This window comes from Toxorhynchites rutilus, chromosome 3 (assembly GCF_029784135.1).
Source record: "Toxorhynchites rutilus septentrionalis strain SRP chromosome 3, ASM2978413v1, whole genome shotgun sequence".
NCBI classification, from domain to species: Eukaryota; Metazoa; Arthropoda; class Insecta; order Diptera; family Culicidae; genus Toxorhynchites; species Toxorhynchites rutilus.
Window position 1 is genome coordinate 264,433,786 of NC_073746.1, and position 22,659 is coordinate 264,456,444.

Consider the following 22,659-nt stretch of genomic DNA (forward strand, 5'->3'; position numbering starts at 1 on the left):
AAAACACACCCGGGCGACAAAAAAAATAATAACAGCCAACGGTAACCGAAAACAATGCTTCAACGGAGACGCTCACAGCACACGACCGGTTACTCGAAGCTTATGCCGAAGAATGATTTGTTGATATTTTGAATATAAAATAATAACTGTAATGTTTTTCCAACATTGCAGAGCTAGTTTTTGTAATTCAAACATTCACAATTGGCGGACAAGACTCGAACGATAGTTATATCTAATAAGGCCATTGATCTTTTGTTTTTACGTAATAGATATTTTCAACGATATTTTTTGAAGACATATTCTGAATGAAAGAATATTTAAGTTTCAAATAAGAAAAAATAATCTATTATTGCAAAGCTTTTAAATTATTCTCTAGTTCTTTTTCTATGATTTTGATATCCGTCTAAAAAAAATCTGAATCATTTTCTGCTTTTGGCAAATTCCTTGAAGCTCATCAGATGTTCCTTATGAAAATTATGCGTCTGACCGACACTACTGACCAGTTTCTGTTTAAATAATTATATTAAATCTCATGTCCCGTATATCAAATTACACGAGAAAAGGGAAGGATAAGAGGATTAAACTTCAGAATCCCATATGGAAGTAGCTCAGATTATACTGATCATGAGATGGATAAATTCGGGTTTATTCTGAGATATAGAAAATATTATTATTTATCAAAATTGTAGAAACGGTTCTTAAAAAAATATTCTAACGTTGACCTATACTAAATTCTTCTCACTCTTCAAACGAATAAAACAGAGTTGAGTACAAGAGTATGCGAGATATCGATTATTAAACTCATGATAGATTATGCTTTATCTCTAGAGTAATTTATAGAAAGAGGAAATAAAACTACATTTCCGTATGTTCAACAACTACATTACATTATTCAAGAGCAACCAAGTATTTCATATTCTCAAGCTGGAGAGGATACAATATCGTTGCTTGCGTATAGCCATGGGGTGTTTGCATTCGACACATACGATGAGTCTCGAAGTCTTGGCAGGAGTACTCCCGCTTACTCTTCGGTTCACAGAATTATCCTACAGATTTCTCATCTGTTGCAAGATCATGAATCCATTGGTGATTGATAGCTTCGAAAATCTACTCCAACTGACTCCTCAGTCAAGTTTTATGTCTTCATACCATGAGTACCTTATCCACGACGTGCACCCTTCATCAGGCATCTCCAACCAAGTTTGTTGTGATTCCTCTGTCATTTTTTATCTGTCCATGCGACAAAAAATCCATGGAATCCCAGATCATCTTCAATCCAATGCTATTCCGTCGATATTTTCGGAAAAATATGGGAAAGTTAGATCTGATAAAATGTTCTTTACTGACGGTTCATTCATAAACGGGTCCACTGGCTTCGGCATCTTCAATGAAAATCCCAGTGCCTCTTTCAAACTCAAAGATCCTTGTTCCGTGTATGTCGCAGAAATGGGTGCGATATACTATGCTCTAGGGATCATTGAAACACTGCCCATCGACCATTATTTTATTTTTTCAGACAATGAAAGTTGATAAACGCTCATCTTAATTCCTAACAAGAATAAGACATCTATTGAATGTTTTGTTCGAAAAATTAATCTAAATTACCTTAGCATGGGTTCCCTCTCATTGCTCGATTCCGGGGAATGAGAAAGCGGACTCGCTAGCGCTTCAGAAGGCACACTTTTGACGTAGGACTACGTCTTTCATTTCTATACCGGGGTGTAAAATAAAAGTTTCGAAAACGAAAGCGTTACGCCGGAGACCGAGATTTTGAGCGTTAATAGCTCCTAAACAACTGAACGAAATGGTATGATTAACACTTCATTCGAAAGATAAAATGTCTACGCGTTATATACTTGTTACTTTTTGATCCAAAAACTTGTTTCAATATTCTTAAAATTGCTTTCAAAACAGGCTATTGAAATCACCAATCGGTATATAAGCGAGCACCACTCGGAAATTCACTCAGTTATAATTGAACAGCGATTGGAGCATGTTGTCGATGTTGTGGTGAAGCTCTTCGTTTATCATGAAAGCGCGGATGAACGGTGTCACCAAGAGCCTGTTTGTGCACCTTAGGCCGATAGGGAATCCATCAGTCAGTCAGTGATGCCACAAACGGTTCCGCTTGAAACATGGGAGCAGCCAACACACACACATACACGCGCGGAACTATTTTCGTTTGGATGCCATTCAGCATCGAGAAAGATCCGGAAAGATTTAATCGTTGTTGAAAAATAATCTGCCAGTTCCCCTGAAAACTGAAAAATATATTCATGCGGAAAAGTTCATTTTAATGTTTTCTATCCATGTAATACTGTGACCAAATATTTTACAATTAAGTGCTATTAACAGGTGGTTATCGAGTTAGCATTAACCACTGGTGGGCTTCGAGTATCGAGGAAAATCGGGAAAGAACTAATCGTTGCTGAAAAATACTCTGTCAGTTCCCCTGGGAATTGAAAAATACATTGATGAGAAAGAGTTTATTTTAATGTTTTCTATCCATATAACAATGCAACCAAATACATTTGGTTTTGTGATTTTTCAATCGATCGCAATTAACAGGAATCAAGGAACTGTGAGGGAGGGCAGAAAAGCCAGGAGGCAGGAGGCAGGAGGAGAAGAGAAGGTGACCAAGAGAGTATCAGCATCGAAAAACGGTTCCCCGGGAAGACATCGAAGCAGCCGCCACACACACACACATACACGCATGGTTTTTTTTTCGTTTGGATGCCATTCAGCATCGAGAAAATTCCGGAAAGATTCAATCGTTGCTGAAAAATAATCTGCCAGTTTCCCTGGGAATTGAAAAATACATTCACGTGAAAAAGTTTATTTTAATGTTTCCTATCCATGTAAAACTGCGATCAAATACAGTTGGTTTTGTGATTTTTCAATCAAGTGCAATTAACAGGTGGTTATCAAGTTAGCATTAACCACTGGTGGTGGACTTCGAGAAAAATCCGGAATGATGTCATCATTACTGCTAAATAATCTGCCAGTTCCCTTGGAATTGAAAATTATGTTCAAGCGGAAGAGTTTATTTTAATGTTTTCTATCCACATAGTACTGCTGCGATCGAATACATTTGGTTTTGTGATTTTTCAATCAAGTGCAACTAATTAGCAGGAAAGTTTCTGTAGATTATTCTCCCCCATCAGTAGAATATTTTCGTATCGAATACAGTTCGCGCGCGCAATGGAAAATGTTTCGCATCGCGAAAATCATATAATATTCAATTATTGCTCAGTCGCCCAAAAGTTTCAAACTCAAAGAGTTCATTCGCCTCTAGTTTGCCTTCCAAATTTTCATCGTAAACCACACCTTCTTTCGATTCAGTCACGGATAAAAAGCATACTTAAGCGATATTGTGGTGGTGGAACGAATTCATTTCTTTGTGTGGACACCGACTGGACAACATCGTTGCTGGACGAGCTGGACGGCGAGGGATCGAGTGCCTTTCTCAAGGCAAGAGGGTGGAGGTGGTAGCGCTGGAGTAGAGTAGAGTAGAGTTTTCAAAGGGCCTTTCTCAAGGCTAGAGACGAATGAACTGTAAAAGTTTAAAGTCTCTATAATACAAGACATTCCTTCCTTGAAATGAATTCATTTTTCGTGAGGACATCGACAAGACAACATCGTTACTGAACGAGTTGAACGAGCTGGACGAGCTGGACGGCGAGGGATCAAGGGATTCATTATCATTAAGAGAAGAGAAAACGACCGAGAGAATACCAGCATCGAAAATTGGTTCCGCTTGAGACATCGGAGCAACCGTCACACTCGCACACACATACACGCGCACAACTCTTTACGTTGGCTGATTATCGAGAAGAATCCGGAAAGAAGTGACCGTTGCTGAAAAATAATCTGTCAGTTCCCCTTGGAATTGAAAATTACATTCGAAAGAGTTTATTTTAACGTTTTCTATCCATATAATACTGCGACCAAATACAATTGATTTTGTGGTTTTTCAATCAAGTGCAATTAACAGGTGGTTATCGAGTTAGCATTCACCACTGGTGGTGGACTTCGAGAAGAATCCGGAAAGATATCGCTGCTGTAAAATAATCTGCCAGTTCCTCTTGGCATTGAAAATAACATGCAAGCGAAAGAGCTCTCGTTTTCGAAGTGCCTCAAATATTCATTTAGTCATTCATTCAGAATGGATTCAGATTCAACTTCAAACAAATGATCACTGAATCAACGATAGTCCTACGTCACCATTGCGGTTATACCATAGATATAACCCACTTCCTGTTTTTGAAAGGCAAATTTCCTATAATGAATTTTTTCAGATTCCTCGTCAGCACACACTCGTTAGTTGGCAGCGCATGTGGAGTGAAGATGAGTTCGGTCGTTGGTTACACACGATTATCCCTAAGGTCTCGACGAGTGCTTGGTTTAAGGGATTGAATGTAGGTCGTGATTTCATTCGCGTGATATCTCGGCTCATGTCCAATCACTACAACCTAAACGCGCATCTCTATCGCATTGGGCTCAAAGCACCAGCACGCGTCAACACGTCCACGCATAATAAATGCATAATAAACATTACATATTCATACACATATTGATACACATGACTGATTTGCAACATGTGTCGCTTTTCTGGCCTGGACACGACGATGATTTGTGTCCACATCCGGGATATCTTAGGTAGCCGTGATCCTGATCTTCTGCTTCATCTATACCTGTTCCTCAGAAACGACGATGTCAACGTTTAATGATGTTTCCTTCGTTGTGTCCCTGTTAGAGGCGAATGAACTTCAAAGTTTAAAGCCTCTTAAAAACAAAGAAAGAAAGAAGATGTGTCCCTGTTTCATATCCCTCATATCCGATCTATAAACTTTTACTTAGTCGCGGCAATACATACACACACTCTTTACAGATACACGGGCCGAAGGTTGTGCAGTCCACTGGTGATTCAACAAGAGCCAAAGGTTGTACCGCTCATGACAACTCTACACGAGCTGATGATTGCGCCGGCTAGTGACCATTCTATCCTGGATTCCTCGAGTCGAGAAGACGCACCACGCTAGATATGGGGTACAGACTAGGGGGCGTTGCTGATTGATGGTCAGCTACATCCCAATAGGAAGTATCCCGTGTCGGGCACACGTAAAGAGCATTGGAGACACCAACATCCCAATTACGAGAACATTATTATATTTTCTTCTCCTACGTGAATACCTACCTATCTACCTGAAAAATGGATTAGTTTACTGTTTACTCTTTATGAATATGTTGAGGGTTGAAAAGAACCTTTGGTGTTGTGTTTTTGTTATCACTCGATATTCCCATCTTGTTCGGTTAAACCTTCCTGTTTAGCTATTACGTTTGCCACTCGCCACAGCTTTCACAGTTGGAAAATTTCTTCCTATCCAGCTTGTGACATATTGTTCAGTAAATTACATTTAATGCGACGTGCCGGAGAAGCACTTTGCCACTCACTGAAACTAATTGTTGCCTTGATGAGCGCCGAACCGAAGCTGCTCTGTTCTTGATGCGGGTTTTCTGATTGTCGTGAGCAGCTTTGCAAGCCCACTCGAGCACTCCGACGGCCGAAACTTTATAATCGCTGTTAGGTATACTGGTGCTCCGGCACCAATCCGTTCGGCCTAGTTACCCTTGCGGAGCAATCAGTGAATGCGACCAACAGAGAACTGGAGACCTGCACGTTTCGAGTGAGACTTTGCCTTTCCCTTAACTTGTCCTCCTTTGTTACGTCCACGATGCCGATGCCGTACAACCACACGGGTTTACGGTTTGAAAGAAAATAAGATATTTTTTTGGGATCCGCGTGTTTTATACTCTAGCGGTACACACTCACATGATAGAGACAAATCGGCAGACTCAGCCAGAGGGGCGAGTCCAACGAGACGAACGAATGAGCGTTAAAAGGGAGCGATGGCAAAAAAATACATTCATTACGATTTGTTCGCTCGTTGGATTCACATGCAGGCTAAAAAGGGTCCTTTTCAGGATCACAAAATTATCTTCAATCTAAAGAGTTTATTGTTTTGTTGTCACTCGATATCCCCATCTTGTTCGGCTAAACCTTTCTGTTTAGCGATTGCATTTGCCACTCGCCTCAGCTTTCACAGTTGGAAAATTTCTTCCCATCCAGCTTGTGACATATTTTACAGTAAATTACATTCAATGCAACGTACCGAAGCGCCACTCAGTGTCGCATTGGAGGCGATTTGAACCTGTAATTGAACATTTGCGATGACAGTGGTACAGTGTCGACTTTCAATGTGCGGTCATAATTTGGATCTCTATGTTTACAAAAATGTCCAACTAAATAAGTCGCATTACATGTCCGTCCAATTAGCTAAATGTCGAACTAATTGTAAATTAGTGTACTTTCAATCTGGAAACAATTTAAGAGTTGGTGAAAATTGAATAATCTTGAAAGTCCCCAACTATCAATAAGCTCAGAACTACTGCCAAATTCACATACTCATCAGATCCTGGCAAACAAATTATGAAAACATCAATTTGTGTTTTATTATTATTTTGGATAATGTTTTAGAACGCATTGAACTTTATTTCCTAAACTCTTTTTTGGAAGGTTTAATGGCCCTGAAAAGCGCCTTGTTTTATGGAATGGTTCCAATTTAGAAAACTTAGTACTCGTGGTTTTGAAAAAAAAAACCATTTCGAACGCCCTCGATGCCGCCTTGTTCTGGATTTGCCACCAAAGCAGATTGTATAAAGAACAAACTTTTTTCTTCTGCTACCTGCTGCCGTTTTGCGATTGCGTTTGCCACTCGCCACTCGCTGCAACTGCCTGTTGTTGTCTTCATGTGTTCTGTTCTGAGTGCGGTTTTTCTTATCGTCGCGAGCAGCTTTACCAGCCAACTCGATCACTTCGGCGACCGAAACTATATAACGGCGGCTAGGTGGACTGGTGCACTGGTACTAACGCGCTCGGCCTAGCTACCCTTGCGGGGAACTCCATATCAACACGGTTCGAGCGGGATTTTGCCTTTCCCTTCACTTTTCCTCCTTTACCATGTCCAGACATGGGTGCTTGGGTTGGTTTGTTGATGTGTTGTGATGCGAACCGATGTGGTGTACGGTTTGAATGAGAATGATCGTTACGGCAGCGGAGCGGGGATTTTTAAGCTGACTGGCTGGCTCGAGAATTACGCATGTGTGAGACTGCGACCAATGTTTCGTTCATTTTTTTCTTTTTCCTTTCCAATCGTGCTTCATTCTATTTCGCTGCTGCTCTGGTTGCCCGTTTTGGTCGGTACGATTTGAGGAGCACAAAATGGACCAATCAAAAATGGGCACATAGTGAATTTTGAGAATGCTTGATATTTCACAATTATTCAATTATTTATCTCAAGAAAAATGAAATGTTATTCGTTATGATAGATGCGTAGATATATTTCCTATCAATTGATGCAAAAACATTTGCGATCTATTGAGAAATGCTCGAGTTATAAGCGTTCCAAATCTTGCATTTTTTCCTACTTGTTCAGTGCCTAGATTTCCATTTCACCCCCTATATCTTCCGGTTAGACGTAGTCCTACGTCAAAAAAAAGTATTCCTCCTCATCTTTGAACTAGCGTTTGATTCAGCAAACTAACGCACCAAGCAAATGATTCATGGAATGAGTCCGAATGGTTGGCATTGAAATACCGAATCATCGAGGTATAACCGCAAACTTGTCATTCTAAAACATACGTTCAATTGAATGGAATATTATCTCATACTCTTATTAATTTTACCTACATAACGTTCAAACGTCCGAAATTATGCAACCGACATAACGTTCAAACGTCCGAAACTATGCAGCTGACATGTCTCTTATAAACGGGAATGAACTCTTTCACTTCACGGAGTTTAGTTTTACACGTGACAATGATGATAGACACAAAAAGATTAAGTGAAGTGTAAGTGACGTGGAAGCGTTTGTGACAGTATTGTTCGTGATCAGGCCCTTAGTTTATTCAATCTGATATTTTGGACAAATCATCAGTTTGGTCGACTGTACACATATTCTAGAAGAGGTAAACAGATATTTTGTTTGATCTCAGCAATTAATTAGCATAGAAATTACTTTCATGTTTGGGGACAAAGTGGTAATAGGTGAATAACGACTTACAATATTCTGTTTACTAAAGCTGATATACCGCATCACATTCTGCTTTTGAAGAAGATCCTTTTGTGACTTTGACCCTGGATAAATATGCCACTCTAACTAAACGAAGCCTCATTAAGTGCGATTCACATACAACAGCTGATTGAACAGATCTGTGATGCAACATGTTTAATTAGACATGTTTACCTTTAATTGGACATTTTTGTAAATATTGAGTTCGGGGCCCAAATTATGGCCCCACATCGAAAGTCGCCACCAGTCGCTAATGTCCAATTACTGGTCAGAATCGACTCCAGTGCGACACTGAGTGGTGCCTCAGCATATCGCATTATAAGTAACTTACTGTACTTTTTATGCTAATATATCTCTTACCTCCAAATTTCGGAGTGAAAATCATTCGCGACTAGTTGAGAGAATTATTCTATTTATTATTATTGTTGAATAAGGGTCGGACTAAGGGGTTTAAGCATTTTAATTCAATGATTTTCATTGAATTTTTCAAAATTTAGGATTGATTCTAGGCATGCTGATTCGAAAGAGGGCATTGCAATTTAAAATTGTTGTAGATGGCGACACCATGAATACATTAAATAAACCATTCGTTTGACATTTGACGTGACGGGCTGGTGGAAGTATTTACTGCATGTGTGAATTGGTGGAGACGTTGACGAAACGTAGACGTTCTTCTCCGTAACGTTCTATGTGAATCGCACATTATGCGGAACGTTATGTGTTTCTTACTACGTTTTTGTATGCCAGAGAATTTTTAAAAATTTTGACAAAAAAAAAAGCGCATAAATCTATCCCCTTTAGCTTGATATGTGCGAGTGACCACTTTGCCGCCGCTAGGTGACTACATTGTTTCCAAGCAAAAAAAATGTTCGATTTTTCACCTTTTTTCTAATGATGAAAAATGTACTATTTAATTTTTTATAGTAAAAGCCGTTTGCTATCTTGAGCAACAATGAGTTGAACTATGATATTCTTCGAGAAACGGAAATTGAATCGGTATGTGGACGCTGGAAATGGGCATATTCCTTAGGGTGACCACTATGCCCCCACTTCCCCTATATGAACAGATTGCAATAAAAAGGAGAAAAAATTAATGAAATAAATATCTCAGTAATCAGGACTTTTTTCAAGCAAAACAGACGTTTCCATTTGAACAAGCATAAAAAAACATTCAGGTACCAGTGTTACCATTTCTTAGGTACAATTTTTTTCTTATTCATATAACATCGGAATGAATTTGGTCGGTGAGATTCACGCCTGGTTTGTAGAATCTCATTATGTTTCATTCGAACAGATAAACGCAGATAAGTTTTCTGCCCTTCTTGGCCAAGGAACTCGATTGTTCTCTCGTGATTTTGTTGATGATAAGACATGAGTTTTGTATTACCCATTTGCAAACCACAGTAAGGGCATTGCTCAGAGACTTTCTCCACGCTTAGCTCCACAGCATCCTTAATTTTCGAAATCAGAGCAGTGGTATAATTCGCGTTATCTACTTCCAACCTCAGCGATTCCAGAAAGCATCTAAACTGAGGGCACGTCTTAATCAGTCTGAACTTAACTCTATTGTTTTTGAACGATTGGAAAAGATTAATTTTCAATAGCTGTATCTTTGCAATTGTTTCTTCGTCTTGCAGGCTTTTGAATTTTATTTTGAACAGACATATCAAATGACACTGTTCGACGAATGCTATGTCGAAAACATCGTTTATCGGATGGCCACAGTGAATGCAAACGTAGAACTCTTTCGGGCGCTCTAATTTCTTGTTTAGACTACTTCTAAAAAATCTCTGAAGCCGAGATATAATTGCGTAATACTCTCTTATCGATAATCGATCTACTGACATGTTTTTACTACTACTATGAATGCCATCTGAGCGAATTGATTCCTTTGCGGTGCTTCCTTCGTCAACGAACATAACCATATTCGGGTGAGAATTATGTTGGAGTGGTATATCCATAGCGTCCTAAAACGATTGAGTATAGATTGTATTGTAAACAAAAACAGTGAGCCGTAATGCATTCTTACATTTACATACATTTATTTTAATGTGGTTCCACCGGTTACACACATTAGCTGATGCTGAGGGCCGGATGTCCTGGTGTTCTATGCACTTGTTCGCAAAACGATCGAATTTACCGGCAGCTACAGAATGTTTGATCTCATCAAGAGTACTTTGACAATTATCTACTAAAAGACTTAAAATGTTTGCAATACGTCGTAAACGTGTCCTTGTCTTCGTGGATCAAATATTACTTCGGAAAAGATATTTTATTGCAATCCTCCAGGCGCATCAAAAGGCTACGCTGTGAAATATCTCGGAATATGATTGTGTGAAGAATAACCCAATATGAACACACGTACTAAGGAACCACACTGATTTTGTGGAAAATTAGGTGGTAGATGAATGTTATTTTATTCATCTCGTTATATGATATCAAATTTAATCGCAGCCCAACTGTAAAATCCATAATGTTTGGTATCATCCGAAAATTGTTCTGCTTAAAAATGAACAGAGGAAAAACGCCAAATTATAGATAATGTAAGACATACACAAAAGCATTGAGGCAATAAGTATTAAGACTTTTCTGCTTACAATTATCGATATAGAAGAACATCAGTAGCTTGGCTAACAAGACCAACATGCTGATGGCGGATTTCGCGCAAACTATTGCACAATGGTCCAGGAGATGCATTTAGGTGGAAAATAGAATTTAGAGCTCGACAGTTATTCTCTAAACAAAAACTGTCTTCGACAAAGTTGTTACATACGATCGAGCGCTCATTTTTATGTTATCAAAAATAGGGTGACCAAAATTGTCGATGAAATAAAAAATATAACTTTCTTATCTTTATAGATATAGGTAAACATAGTTCGACAATGTTGTAGTGCCGGTTATTTGAGATATCTTTGTAAAACAACATTTTTTTCTATCTCTTGAAATAACCGATATAGCGCATGTTTCCTAAGTTACGTTAGGGTCATAATGAAAAAAAATGTTTTTTTGCTCTAACTTTTATATTTCAAATTCTAAATACAAACTATCTTCGGAAGACTTTTAGAACTTACTAATACAAACATTTTGCGATGCAGAACTTGTCAATATCTCAACTTCACCCAAAGTTATTGATATTTCTTCCCAAAAAACATGCTCTTTTCATTTGTTTGTCATTCTTTCTGGGGCAAACATAAAAAATGTTTGTTGACGGAATTTGAAAGAACAGATTTCACTCTATATAATATGTTATGTTCAAAACTATTTAATTTTTTGGGTTTGAGTAAAATGAAATTGAAATCATGAGTTTTTGGGTAAAAAAGACATCAATAACTTTGAGTAAAATTTAGATATTGGCATGTTCTGCATCGCAAAATGTTGGTATTGATAAGATCTAAAAATCGTACGAAGACAGTTTTGATGTAGAATTTGAAATATAAAAGCTAAAGCAAAAAACCGTTTTTCATGGTTACCCTAATGCAACTTAGATAGAAAGCGCCAGAAACAACTTTGTGGGAGATATTTGTTCTTTAGATAAAAACTGTCTTCAATAAAGTTGTTACATATGATAGAGCGCTCATTTTTATGTTATCAAAAATAGTGTGACCAAAATTTTCGATAAAATAAAAAAATCTAACTTTCTTATCTTTATAGATAGAGATAAGCATAGTTCGACAATGTTGTAGCCCCAGTTATTTTAAACAACTTTGATGAACAAAGCTTTTTTCTATCTTTTGATATAATTGATTTAGCGCTTTTTTTCTAAGTTGCATTAGGGTGACCATGAAAAAACGGGTTTTTTTGGTTTCATTTTTATATTTGAAATTCTCCATCAAAACTGTCTTCGTATGACTTTTAGAGCTTATCAATTCCAACTTTTTGCGATGTAGAACTTGTCAGTATCTTCTACTTAAAGTTATTGATGTTTTTTACCCAAAAACTCATGATTTCAATTTTAATTTACTCGAACACAAAAAATAACATAGTGTTGAAAGTCACACATCATGTAGAGTTAAATATACTCTTTCAAATGCCGTCAATAAACTTTGTTTATGTCGGCCCCAGAAAGAATGACAAACAATTGAAGAGAGCTTATTTTTTGGGAAGAAATATCAATAACTTTGAGTGAAGTTGAGATATTGACAAGTTCTGCATCGCAAAATGTTTGTATTAGTAAGCTCTGAAAGTCTTTCGTAGACAGTTTGTATGTAGAATTTGAAATATAAAAGTTAGAGCAAAAAAACAGTTTTTTCCATGGTGACCCTCTATCGTATGTAACAACTTTGTCGAAGACAGTTTTTGTCTAGAGAATAACTGTCGAGCTCTAAATGCTAATTTCCACTTAAATACATCTCCCGAACCATTGTGTATTGATTTAGCAGAATTCTATCAGGATTCATTCAAACTTCGTGGATGTTTATATATGAGCTAATAAAGCATTCAATAACTCTCCTATACTCGCGTGAAAAATTGTAACTCGTATACTCACAGACTGTGGGTGGGTCTGTAATATTGCTATTGTGTAGTTTTAAGCGTTAGGCTTTATTTAACTTCATTCAGTTTTATTTGATTCGGCCATTGATTCTTGGTCTGTCAGACCTATGCGTGAGTATAGGAGGGTTTAGGGGGTCAAGTCTAGTAATTCTGAAGTTAGACATTCGAGAATTAGCCCTTGGAGTATTTTCCGAAATTCTCATTATTTATCGAGTTGTAGATGTTTTAGTGTCGTGGTATCTGATCTAGTAGGTCCTTCATTCAAAATTTTCAACGCGTTTTTCTCGAATTTACATTTTTCCAAATTTGCCTTTACGATATCTGAAGTTCTTCTGAACCAATTTATTTCAAATTTTTTATTCATGAACATATCTCATCGGGTATGAACAACGAGAACAACGGAACGAATGGTTTGACGACGAGTACCGAGCGCTCCTGAACGAGAAGGATGCAGCATGAGCCATGCTGCAACAAGTGACTCGACAAAACGTGGAACGATGCACACTGAAGCGAAGGCACCAACCACATCTCTTTCGGGAAAAAAAGCGCCGCCTGGAAGAGAATTTGGAGAATTGGAGAATTTGTAGAATTTTACACTGCGGCAGATCCTCCAAAAGTGCCGCCAGTATCAGGTCCCTACGCATCACATCTTCGTTGACTTCAATTCCGCACATGATACAATCGACCGACGACAGCTATGGAGAATCATGGGCGAGCACGGCTTTCCCCAAAAGCTGACAAGACTCATTGTGCTTGTTTTGACGTAGGACTACGTCTTTCATTTCTATACCGGGGTGTAAAATCAAAGTTTCGAAAACGAAAGCGTTACGCCGGAGACCGAGATTTTGAGCGTTAATAGCTCCTAAACAACTGAACGAAATGGTATGATAAACACTTCATTCGAAAGATAAAATGTCTACGCGTTATATACTTGTTACTTTTTGATCCAAAAACTTGTTTCAACAGTCTTAAAATTGCTTTCAAAACAGGCTATTGAAATCACCAATCGGTATATAAGTGAGCGCCGCTCGGAAATCCACTCAGTTATAATTGAACAGCGATTGGAGCATGTTGTCGCTGTTGTGGTGAAGCTCTTCGTTTATCATGAAAGCGCGGATGAACGGTGTCACCAAGAGTCTGTTTGTGCACCTTAGGCCAGAAGGGAATCCATCAGGAAGAGAGTGATGCCACAAACGGTTCCCCGGGAAGAGATCGGAGCAGCCGCCACACACACGCATACACGCGCGGAGTTTTTTTTCGTTTGGATGCCATCCAGCATCGAGAAGATTCCGGAAGAATATTATCGTTGCTGAAAAACAAACTGCCAGTTCCCCTGGGAATTGAAGAATACATTAATGCGAAAGAGTTTTTTTTTATGTTTTCTAACATATAACGCTGCGACCAAATACATTTGGTTTTGTGATTTTTCAATCAAATGCAATTAATTAGCAGGAAAGCTTCTGAAGATTATTCTCCCCCATCAGTAGAATATTTTCGTATCGAATACAAGATGCGCGCGCAATGGAAAATGTTTCGCATCGCGAAAATCATATAATTTTCAATCAATTATTGCTCAGTCGCCAAAAGTTTCAAACTCAAAGAGTTCATTCGCCTCTAGTTTGCCTTCCAAATAGCCATCGTAAACCACACCTTCTTTCGATTCAGTCACGAACAAAAAGCATACTTAAGCGATATTCTGATGGTGAAACGCATTCATTTCTCGTGAGGACATCGACAAGACAACATCGTTACTGAACGAGCTGGACGAGCTGGATGGTGAGGGATCAAGGGATTCATTACCTGGCCTGACTTGAACTGAAACGCATTCGATCATTCCCTTGGAATTGAAAATTACATTCAAGCGAAAAAGTTTATTATGTTTTCTATCCATATAATACTGCGACCAAATACATTTGGTTTTGTGATCTTTCAATCAAGTGCGATCAATGTAAGACCACGTCTTTCGGCAATTTATTAGAGGTGCAATGAATCCTAAGAAGGAATTCCCGTTCTACGCGCACTGGCAAACGTTGTTTACTCAACAATTTCTCAAACGAGAAATGGGTGTTGTGAGAAAGGATGAGCGAACGCAAAAAAATATGTAGACTGATTTGATGCAACAGTTATTTTGTCTATTGGAAGTGGAATACAAATCATATCACAATTATGCAATGTATTATGTATTATACAACTTTCGTGTGATTGCTTTTTTTGCTGAATATTGTGCCTTCAACGTAACGCTCTCGTTTTCGAAGTTCCACAGATATTCATTTATTCATTCATTCAGAATTGATTCAAAAGCAACTAAAAACAAATGATCACTAAATCAAAGATAGTCCTACGTCACCCTTGCGGTTTTACCACAGATATAACCCACTTCCTGTTTTTTTCGGCTCTGTTATAGCTAGAAACACTTATGAGTCTAACTCAAATTAACCCTCTACCGCCCAAGTTTTTATTTATCTGAACAAACCTACTCCACTTTTATCTCAAATTTCCGACTTCCAACATAAAATACTCCTAGCAGATAGCTGCCAGCATAAAAACAATGTGTATTTGTGATAGATGAAAATATTATAAAGACGTTCTTGTGGGGGTGAACATTGAAAATGATGTCTGAATAATTTGAAAAGAGAATTCGCGAAGCCCGTCTAAAGACGGGCTTGGGCTGTAGAGTGTTAATGGAAGAATAAAAAAGTGTGTTGACCCATTTTTCTCGTAGAATATGTGAATAATTAGTATAGTAAAGAATGATTCATATTTAGTAATATTTATCAAAAATCAGGGCATATTTGGTAATTACTTCTCTGGTTATGCATAATTCAATTGGTTGTGTATGAAGCGCTGAATATTTGCGTTGACGGCGGAATGCTATCGACATCTGGATACGACATTAGTTTGTATGAGGCCAACTATTCTCTATCAGATTAGTCGGCCATGAGGCAGTTTTAAATTGCTAAAATTTGAATGAAAATTTATTCTTGGCGTTATTCACATACTAGAAGTATGTTGTTTTTACTCTAATTTAAACTATTTGCTATGCATTTTCAGATATTCTAATAAATACTTACCATTATAATAAAAAATTATCTTTAGACACAATTTTTGTATGATATTTTTTCACTACTTGCAAGAAAAAGTGATTTTCATTTACATAGAGCATTAATTTGATTTGGGAAACATAATTTTCATTCATAATTTTTATTTTAAATTGTGTTCATTTCTTCCGCAAACCCAAATTGTCATGCCTACTCCCCCATTCCGTAATACGAAGCTCAATGGCATCAACGCGGATATTTTGAAGTATGAAGTTTTTTTTTACTATGCCATGGAACATAAATCAGTCAGTGAATAATAACAAACTCACGGCATCAAAATCTACAAAACAAGGCTCACTCCCGAAAGTAGAAAACTTATTTGAATGTAAACATTTAATGTTATAAGTATGGAACAGCTTGTGCGTGACTCGAATATCGCTTCGTTGGGAAATCACCTAGCGTAGCTATCTTAATTCAGGAAAGTCTTACCTCGTGCTCGTTGTTAATAAAAGTGAAGTCGAGGACCAACGGTTGCTAAGCAACGGTATATGTGATGTCGGACTTTTACACCGCCATTACGCCGACACAGCTAAGCGTACGCCTGGGGTGACTATATGTTTGAGACAATACATCATCAAATCTGTCGTACTCTCATCGGGGAGCACACACAGCTATCATTTGATTGTATCATTATTCTATTTTCCACAATAAAACGATTTCATACGTACAAAAAACATAAACAAATTCGTTTATGGTCGCTTACCTAGAATGGCACTAATGTCCCTAAAGGGTATGTTGCTATCTCAAAGTAGGTATTACTTGGGTCATTTTTATTAATGCTTAGTTAAGAATTTTAAGGACAAATAACACGCCTTGAATGTATTCTGAATGACAAGTTCCAGAATACGCGTGACCACAGTGCAAGTCGAAAGAAATTTCGTTGACGAAAGAACTCCCATTCAGAATGGGAATCGAATTCGATCCTCCGGCATGATAAAGTGTGACGCTAACCACTCGCCCATGGGAGCAAATCGTAACATCGACTATTTGCATTTGTTGATCACGTGGTATTTTTTAATATTTTGCAGTGTTTGTGGCGACGCCGATATAATTAACGTCATGCGCAAGTGCAATGCAATTTTCCGGAATATGACACCTTATATTTGAAAACCGTGAACAAACTGACATATCAAACTTCCAACCAATCAGCGTCGACCACATCCAATGATTGTCAAAACTGCTCGATCCAGCATTTATCTGCATTCTGTAGTATCTAAACAACACGTCAGTTCAACAGTCCTCTAGAATAGCAATCACAAAAGCAGGAAATCGAACAAAATCCTTACATATATAATTGAGGCTGTGTAACAATAAGTTGTGTAGAAATATGATCGCGTAGTTTTAAGTTATCTGTACGGAGTGATATCGAAGTTGTACGTTATAGAAAGCTGGCAAGCTGGTACAAGAAGGAGGAGAAAAATGTTGCCAAACATTTATGAAATGTCCCAGTTCAGCAATAGCCGAATGCTGACCACGGCTTTACTGTTTCTAATAATAGAAACATTTTTCGATTGTAAGTAAAATTATTCGCTACTGTAACTAGTAATTCAGTTGGAGTGTGTATCTGTGTTTTTTTACTTAAGCGACGGAAATGCTCATTCGTGTTACTGTGAAATAGTGACCACCTGATTTAAAGTGCCGCAATGTCCACAGACAAAACGACCATGACGTGTCCCTACATCTGTTAATATCTATCATTCCATCAAATTTTACTGTGTGAACAATTTTAGGCATCTACGGGATCCGGCAGTTCATTTTGCAAAATATATCTGGAAAACGTTCAGTTCAGATAATAAGGTTTTTAATGATTATATATTCCAGGTGCAAAATCAGCAGCTTCACAGGCCGAAATCGATCGACATTTGGAAATGGGTCGAGATCTACTAGCTAGAGGGCAGCTTTCAGATGCACTCACACATTACCATGCCGCTGTTGGTAAGTTAAAATGAATTGTTGAATGCAGAAAAATAACTAATGCTAAAACATTCAAATAGAAACACGTACTCTTCGTTTGTGTGATATTGTTTAGTATTTTATCAGAAAAGGCATTGTTCCCCATAAAACGTGACTAAATATTGATATTGTTATGGCATTAGTCATTCTATTGTAAATTAACCATTCAATAGTAAACTTATAATATTTTTTGTGGTAGACTCATATAATGTTTTTATTTCCAGAGGGGGACCCAAATAATTACCTTACGTTCTTCAAACGCGGCACGGTCTATCTGGCTCTTGGAAAGTCTAAGTTTGCCATCAATGATTTTTCGAGGGTACTCGAGCTAAAGCCGGACTTCATGGCTGCTCGTGCTCAGCGAGGCCAGGTGTACCTGAAGATGGGTGATTTCGAAAATGCCGAAATAGATCTTATGAATGTGCTTCGTATGGATCCGCACAATCACGACATCAACTATTACTACGCTAGAATCGATCCAGCCCGCGATCAGTGGGCTCTCTGTCAAGATGTGATGCAACGAGGAGACTTCACTACGGCACAAGCACTGTTAAGTCAACTCCTAGAGATTTGTCCTTGGTCGGTGGAGATACGTGAAGCCAGAGCCCAGGCTTACATTCGTTTGGGTGATAGAATGGCTGCAGTTAGTGATTTCCGATCTGTCAATCGGTTATCGCAAGACAGTACGGAAGGATACTATAAGTTATCGAAGATTTTATATGATTTAGGAGATTCCGGGGCGGCACTAAAGGAGATTCGCGAGTGCTTGAAGCTTGATCCCGAACACAAAGACTGCTTCCCTTTTTACAAAAAAATAAAGAAAGTTGACAAAATCCATTCGGACGCTCAGTTAGCTTTGGAAGAACGAAGATTCGCCGATTGTACGCAATATGCTGAAAAATTGGTTAAACTGGAACCCAACGTTCCGATGATTGTATATAATGGAAAGCAACTGCTTTGTTCCTGTCTTGTAAAAGATGAGCAGTTTACTCCGGCGGTTGGGCGCTGTAAAGAAGCACTGGACATTTATCAAGATCCAGAAGTGATGTGTGACCGAGCAGAGGCCCTTATTGGTGCTGAAATGTACGATGATGCTATCAATCAGTACAGAGATGCGTTAGAGATCAACGACAATTTCCAACGAGCTAAAGAGGGCATCGAACGGGCCCAGCGATTACAGAAGCAAGCAGAACGGCGCGACTATTACAAAATACTAGGAGTCAAGCGATCTGCTACCAAACAAGAAATAGTTAAAGCATATCGGAAGGCGGCTCAAAAGTGGCATCCTGATAACTTCCACAACGACGAGAAGAAGGTCGCGGAGAAAAAGTTCATCGACATCGCGGCGGCCAAAGAGGTACTAACAGACCCGGAGAAGAGGAGGCAATTTGATGCGGGTGAGGATCCATTGGATCCGGAAGCGACTCGCAACGGATTTGGCGGTGGAAATCATTTCCATCACTTCCAGCATGGGTCGCCGTTCCAGTTCAAATTCCATTTCACGTAGGCCAATCGTAAAATCTAGCGGACAGATTATGTTCTAATTTCCCTAACACTTTCTGAACTGTCCACTTGTTGATGTCGTACAGTGCCAGCTTTAATTTATTATTAATTTCTGTCAACTTCAACTGAGACATTTGTAGTTTCATGTTTATCTAACAACTGAGATATATTGTTTTGATTACGGTCGAATTTAGAGGCATTGCTAGTTTTTTTTAAATTTAAAACACTTAGCGAGATATGAGTTGCAAAAAGATGGAAGAATGCAGAAATGTACAGGAAACGTGATTCGGAATTAGTTTCCACATTTTCTCGTTTCTCCCTCAGAAGAACTGATTAAAGAGGTAGTCAACCTAGTGTAAATAAGAACTTTGATCACAATAAATTATTAGTATAAAATTAATTTACTATTTCTATCAATATGATGTTCGAAATTTCCATTCCCATGATCTTTCAATATTGATTTTTTTCTACTATAGGGACTTATTACTACAAAGTTCATTCCCCTATAGCCTCCATTTTGTCTGAACTATTTTGAAAAGTGAATCCATGCTCAAAATGCAGAAGTGAAATAACGTTAGCTAATTGGATCTAATGAACGATTTACATTTGAATGAGTTCCAAGCGGACATCAGTGTCCTTCCCAGAAGTAGCTTACGCATGTTCAGTTCTCAAATCAATCCAGTCCCTCTAAACTCCAGATCTTATTGTGCGATTCAAGTCAAATATATTTTGACCGTTATCTCTATTTTACTATTCAAGATACCGGGCAAATCGCTTTTATAAGCTGTCGAGTTGTTTGGTTTGGTTTGCATCCCCAAAATTTTGCCTTAGCAAACATTTCAGAAACAGTTCAGAATATGCAATTTGCCGTTCGAACAAGAGCATCAATTCAATAAAATTTTATAGATTTACAGAATATGCCATTTTGTTCGGCAAGGAAGTGATAGGGCGAGCGCTCGATTCGATTAACGTGATAGGAGCCAATATATGACAAACACTTTCCTTGGATATACCCATTATCCTTAGTATCTCCTCAATTATGATTCGGCGGTCGTCCAGATAATCACCCGTATTCGTATTTCGTAAATCAGAATTACCCGAATGGATCCCAATTTTTCATTCTGTAATTCGATCGAGTCAAATCCAATCGAGTTGTGCAAATGTGCCACGCAATTTGACATTGACCACACTGAGCTTCGTGTCGCGTTTCTATTAAGCCAGAATGGTAATAGATTTTTGGATGAATCCAATTGAATTCAATATATTTACTTTGTAAATGAAGACAAATCCCATGTTAGATCAATTCATGCATTGTGAATGATTACGTTTATCGTTACAAGTAAATTTAACGAATGAGTCTGACCGTACGTTTACCTTTTACATATGGCATTCCCTTCATTTATCGTGGACTTCTATTTCCGTCTGAAGTTAAAGCATCTCTCAAGAGTACGTATTTCTCGAGCCGCGAATTTGCTTGATTTGTTGAACTTATGGCACTCAGTTTAAATTTTGACATAGGAGGAGACAGGGTAAGACCGCCCTCCTAAGAAAACCAATTTTAAGTTAAACGTCCGTCAGGATTTCCCTTATTTGTTGTACTACATATCATTGAGTATATAACAATCTACTACTAAAAAATGTGTAACTGTTGGTTGCATAACTTGTATTGACGTTTTTACATTATTTTTTTAAATGATAAAAAAATGCTTTTTATTTTGCTGGCGGGGTAAGAAGGACCACCCGCGGGGTAGACGCAGCGATACTATTTTCAAACAGTTTAGTCCAGTAAAAACAACAGGAACAGTGTTGTCTGAGGTACTAAATGTTTAGGTTTGTTCATAAACTACACACAAACTTCTGAAAAGGCCATCCATATTCCACATGCAGAGTTTTGAAAATATTCGTGAAAAATTCACCAAATTATCGGAATCTATAAGGAAGATTATCGACGTGGGTCTAAAATCTCTCAAAATCTGTTCACGTGAAGTCTTAGTGGCCCCCGAAGTAGGTATTTCTAGTTCCGATTCGATATGTTGTTTCGTTCAGCCAGCTCGAATGCCAGTTCCTTGATATCTCGCATTGTGATGGCGTAGAATCGATTCTCCAGCTGTAGCAAATGCTCCACCGGTTCTTGTTCCTGAGTAGTGGAAAAAACTGGATCAATGGATCCGAGATTCATCGTCGGAGATTTACTGCCTTTGATTTGTTGGTGGTTCTAGGAATTCCAAAACTGACTGATGCTGTCCTGATGAACACGCCGTTATCCACTGTCGCTTTAGCCATATTCAGCTTATCCAACGTCCATTGCATCTGCAACGACTTCCGTAGCGTAGTATATTTGCCAAAATACTGAGGATTTCTTATAAAACCAGAAGTGGTCCGTCTTACCCAGCCGAGCGGTCTTACCCCGTCTTCCCCTACGCATTGAACGCATATCCGCGTTGACGGCATTGAGCTTCGTTTACTAGTTTAGGGGAGCCTCAAAGAATAACTGATTTTCATGCGGGATGAGCACGTTTTTAAAATTAAAATTATGAATGAAAATTATCTTTCCCGTATCAACCCGATATACATACAACCAAGACACATTTGTATGATATATGATGCAGATAACTAGCATATTCACATAAAAGTGGAGGCGATATACGTATATGCCATATTTTGTACGCATATATAGCCGTATATAACGATATGCGATGCTTTTTGGGCTGATATGCGATTTGATACGACAACGTTACCACTCAATCCATCGATGACATGGAAAATCGTGTTTTTGCATTTTATGCGATTTTAGATTCACCCGTGGCCGAGTGGTTAGCGTCTCACATTATCATGCCGGGTGTTCGGGTTCGATTCCCGTTCTGGCCGGGGGATTTTTCGTCAAAGAAATTTCCTTCGACTTGCACTGTGGTCATGCGTATTCAAGAGCTTGCCCCTCGGAATACATTCAAGGCGTGTTATTTGGCTTAAGAAATCTCGACCAAGTATTAATAAATGACGCTAGTTAATGCATACGTTGAGACGGCAAAAGTTCCACAAGGGAACGTTAACGCCATTCAAGAAGAAGAAGCGATTTTAGATTATATGATCGATATTTTGATTGATATTTTATGCGATTGTGATTTGATACGAGATTATATGTAACTTATCATGTGCAAAGTTATACGATTTAATGTTTGCTGGGAAATTAGTATTCTATTCAAATGAAAACTCCTTTATTGCAGGTAGTGAAAAAATCTCACACGAAAATTGTTTATGAAGACAACTTTATATTATAATGAAAAGATTCAATAATAATGTTGGAAATGAATAGCCATATGGTTGAATGAACATCAGAGGTACGCGTTTCAAGTAATTGAATAACATAATGTGGAAATTTTCATTCAAATTTTAACATTTTGAAACCGGCTTCGTGTCTTCTAATATGATGAAGATTACACATACGATTTTGGGACCCAAATTGCCATCTTGAGCCATCTCAC

At 38.2% G+C, this 22,659-nt stretch overlaps 2 protein-coding genes across 5 annotated transcripts; one reads left to right on the top strand and one right to left on the bottom strand.

The window, feature by feature from the left end:
- Window positions 1-7,712: 7,712 nt before the first annotated feature.
- On the bottom strand, window positions 7,713-10,867 carry LOC129776764 (uncharacterized). Of its 4 annotated transcripts, none has more exons than XM_055782600.1 (4): window positions 10,730-10,867; window positions 10,390-10,634; window positions 10,172-10,331; window positions 7,713-10,099 (listed from the first exon to the last, which is right to left on the bottom strand). In XM_055782600.1, exons 2-4 carry the CDS (start codon window positions 10,425-10,427, stop codon window positions 9,317-9,319), a joined length of 981 nt encoding a protein of 326 aa, XP_055638575.1. In that variant the 5' UTR covers window positions 10,428-10,634; window positions 10,730-10,867; the 3' UTR covers window positions 7,713-9,316. The 4 variants fall into 4 exon arrangements, 3 of the variants coding, with proteins under 3 accessions (XP_055638575.1, XP_055638576.1, XP_055638574.1); XM_055782601.1 differs by lacking the exon at window positions 10,730-10,867 and having other exon boundaries at window positions 10,390-10,439; window positions 10,498-10,676; XM_055782599.1 differs by lacking the exon at window positions 10,730-10,867 and having other exon boundaries at window positions 10,390-10,676.
- A 6,037-nt stretch (window positions 10,868-16,904) lies between these two features.
- LOC129774681 (dnaJ homolog subfamily C member 3) lies at window positions 16,905-19,577 on the top strand. Its single transcript, XM_055778521.1, has 3 exons — window positions 16,905-17,234; window positions 17,543-17,656; window positions 17,899-19,577. Exons 1-3 carry the CDS (start codon window positions 17,141-17,143, stop codon window positions 19,179-19,181), a joined length of 1,491 nt encoding a protein of 496 aa, XP_055634496.1. The 5' UTR covers window positions 16,905-17,140; the 3' UTR covers window positions 19,182-19,577.
- Window positions 19,578-22,659: the final 3,082 nt, after the last annotated feature.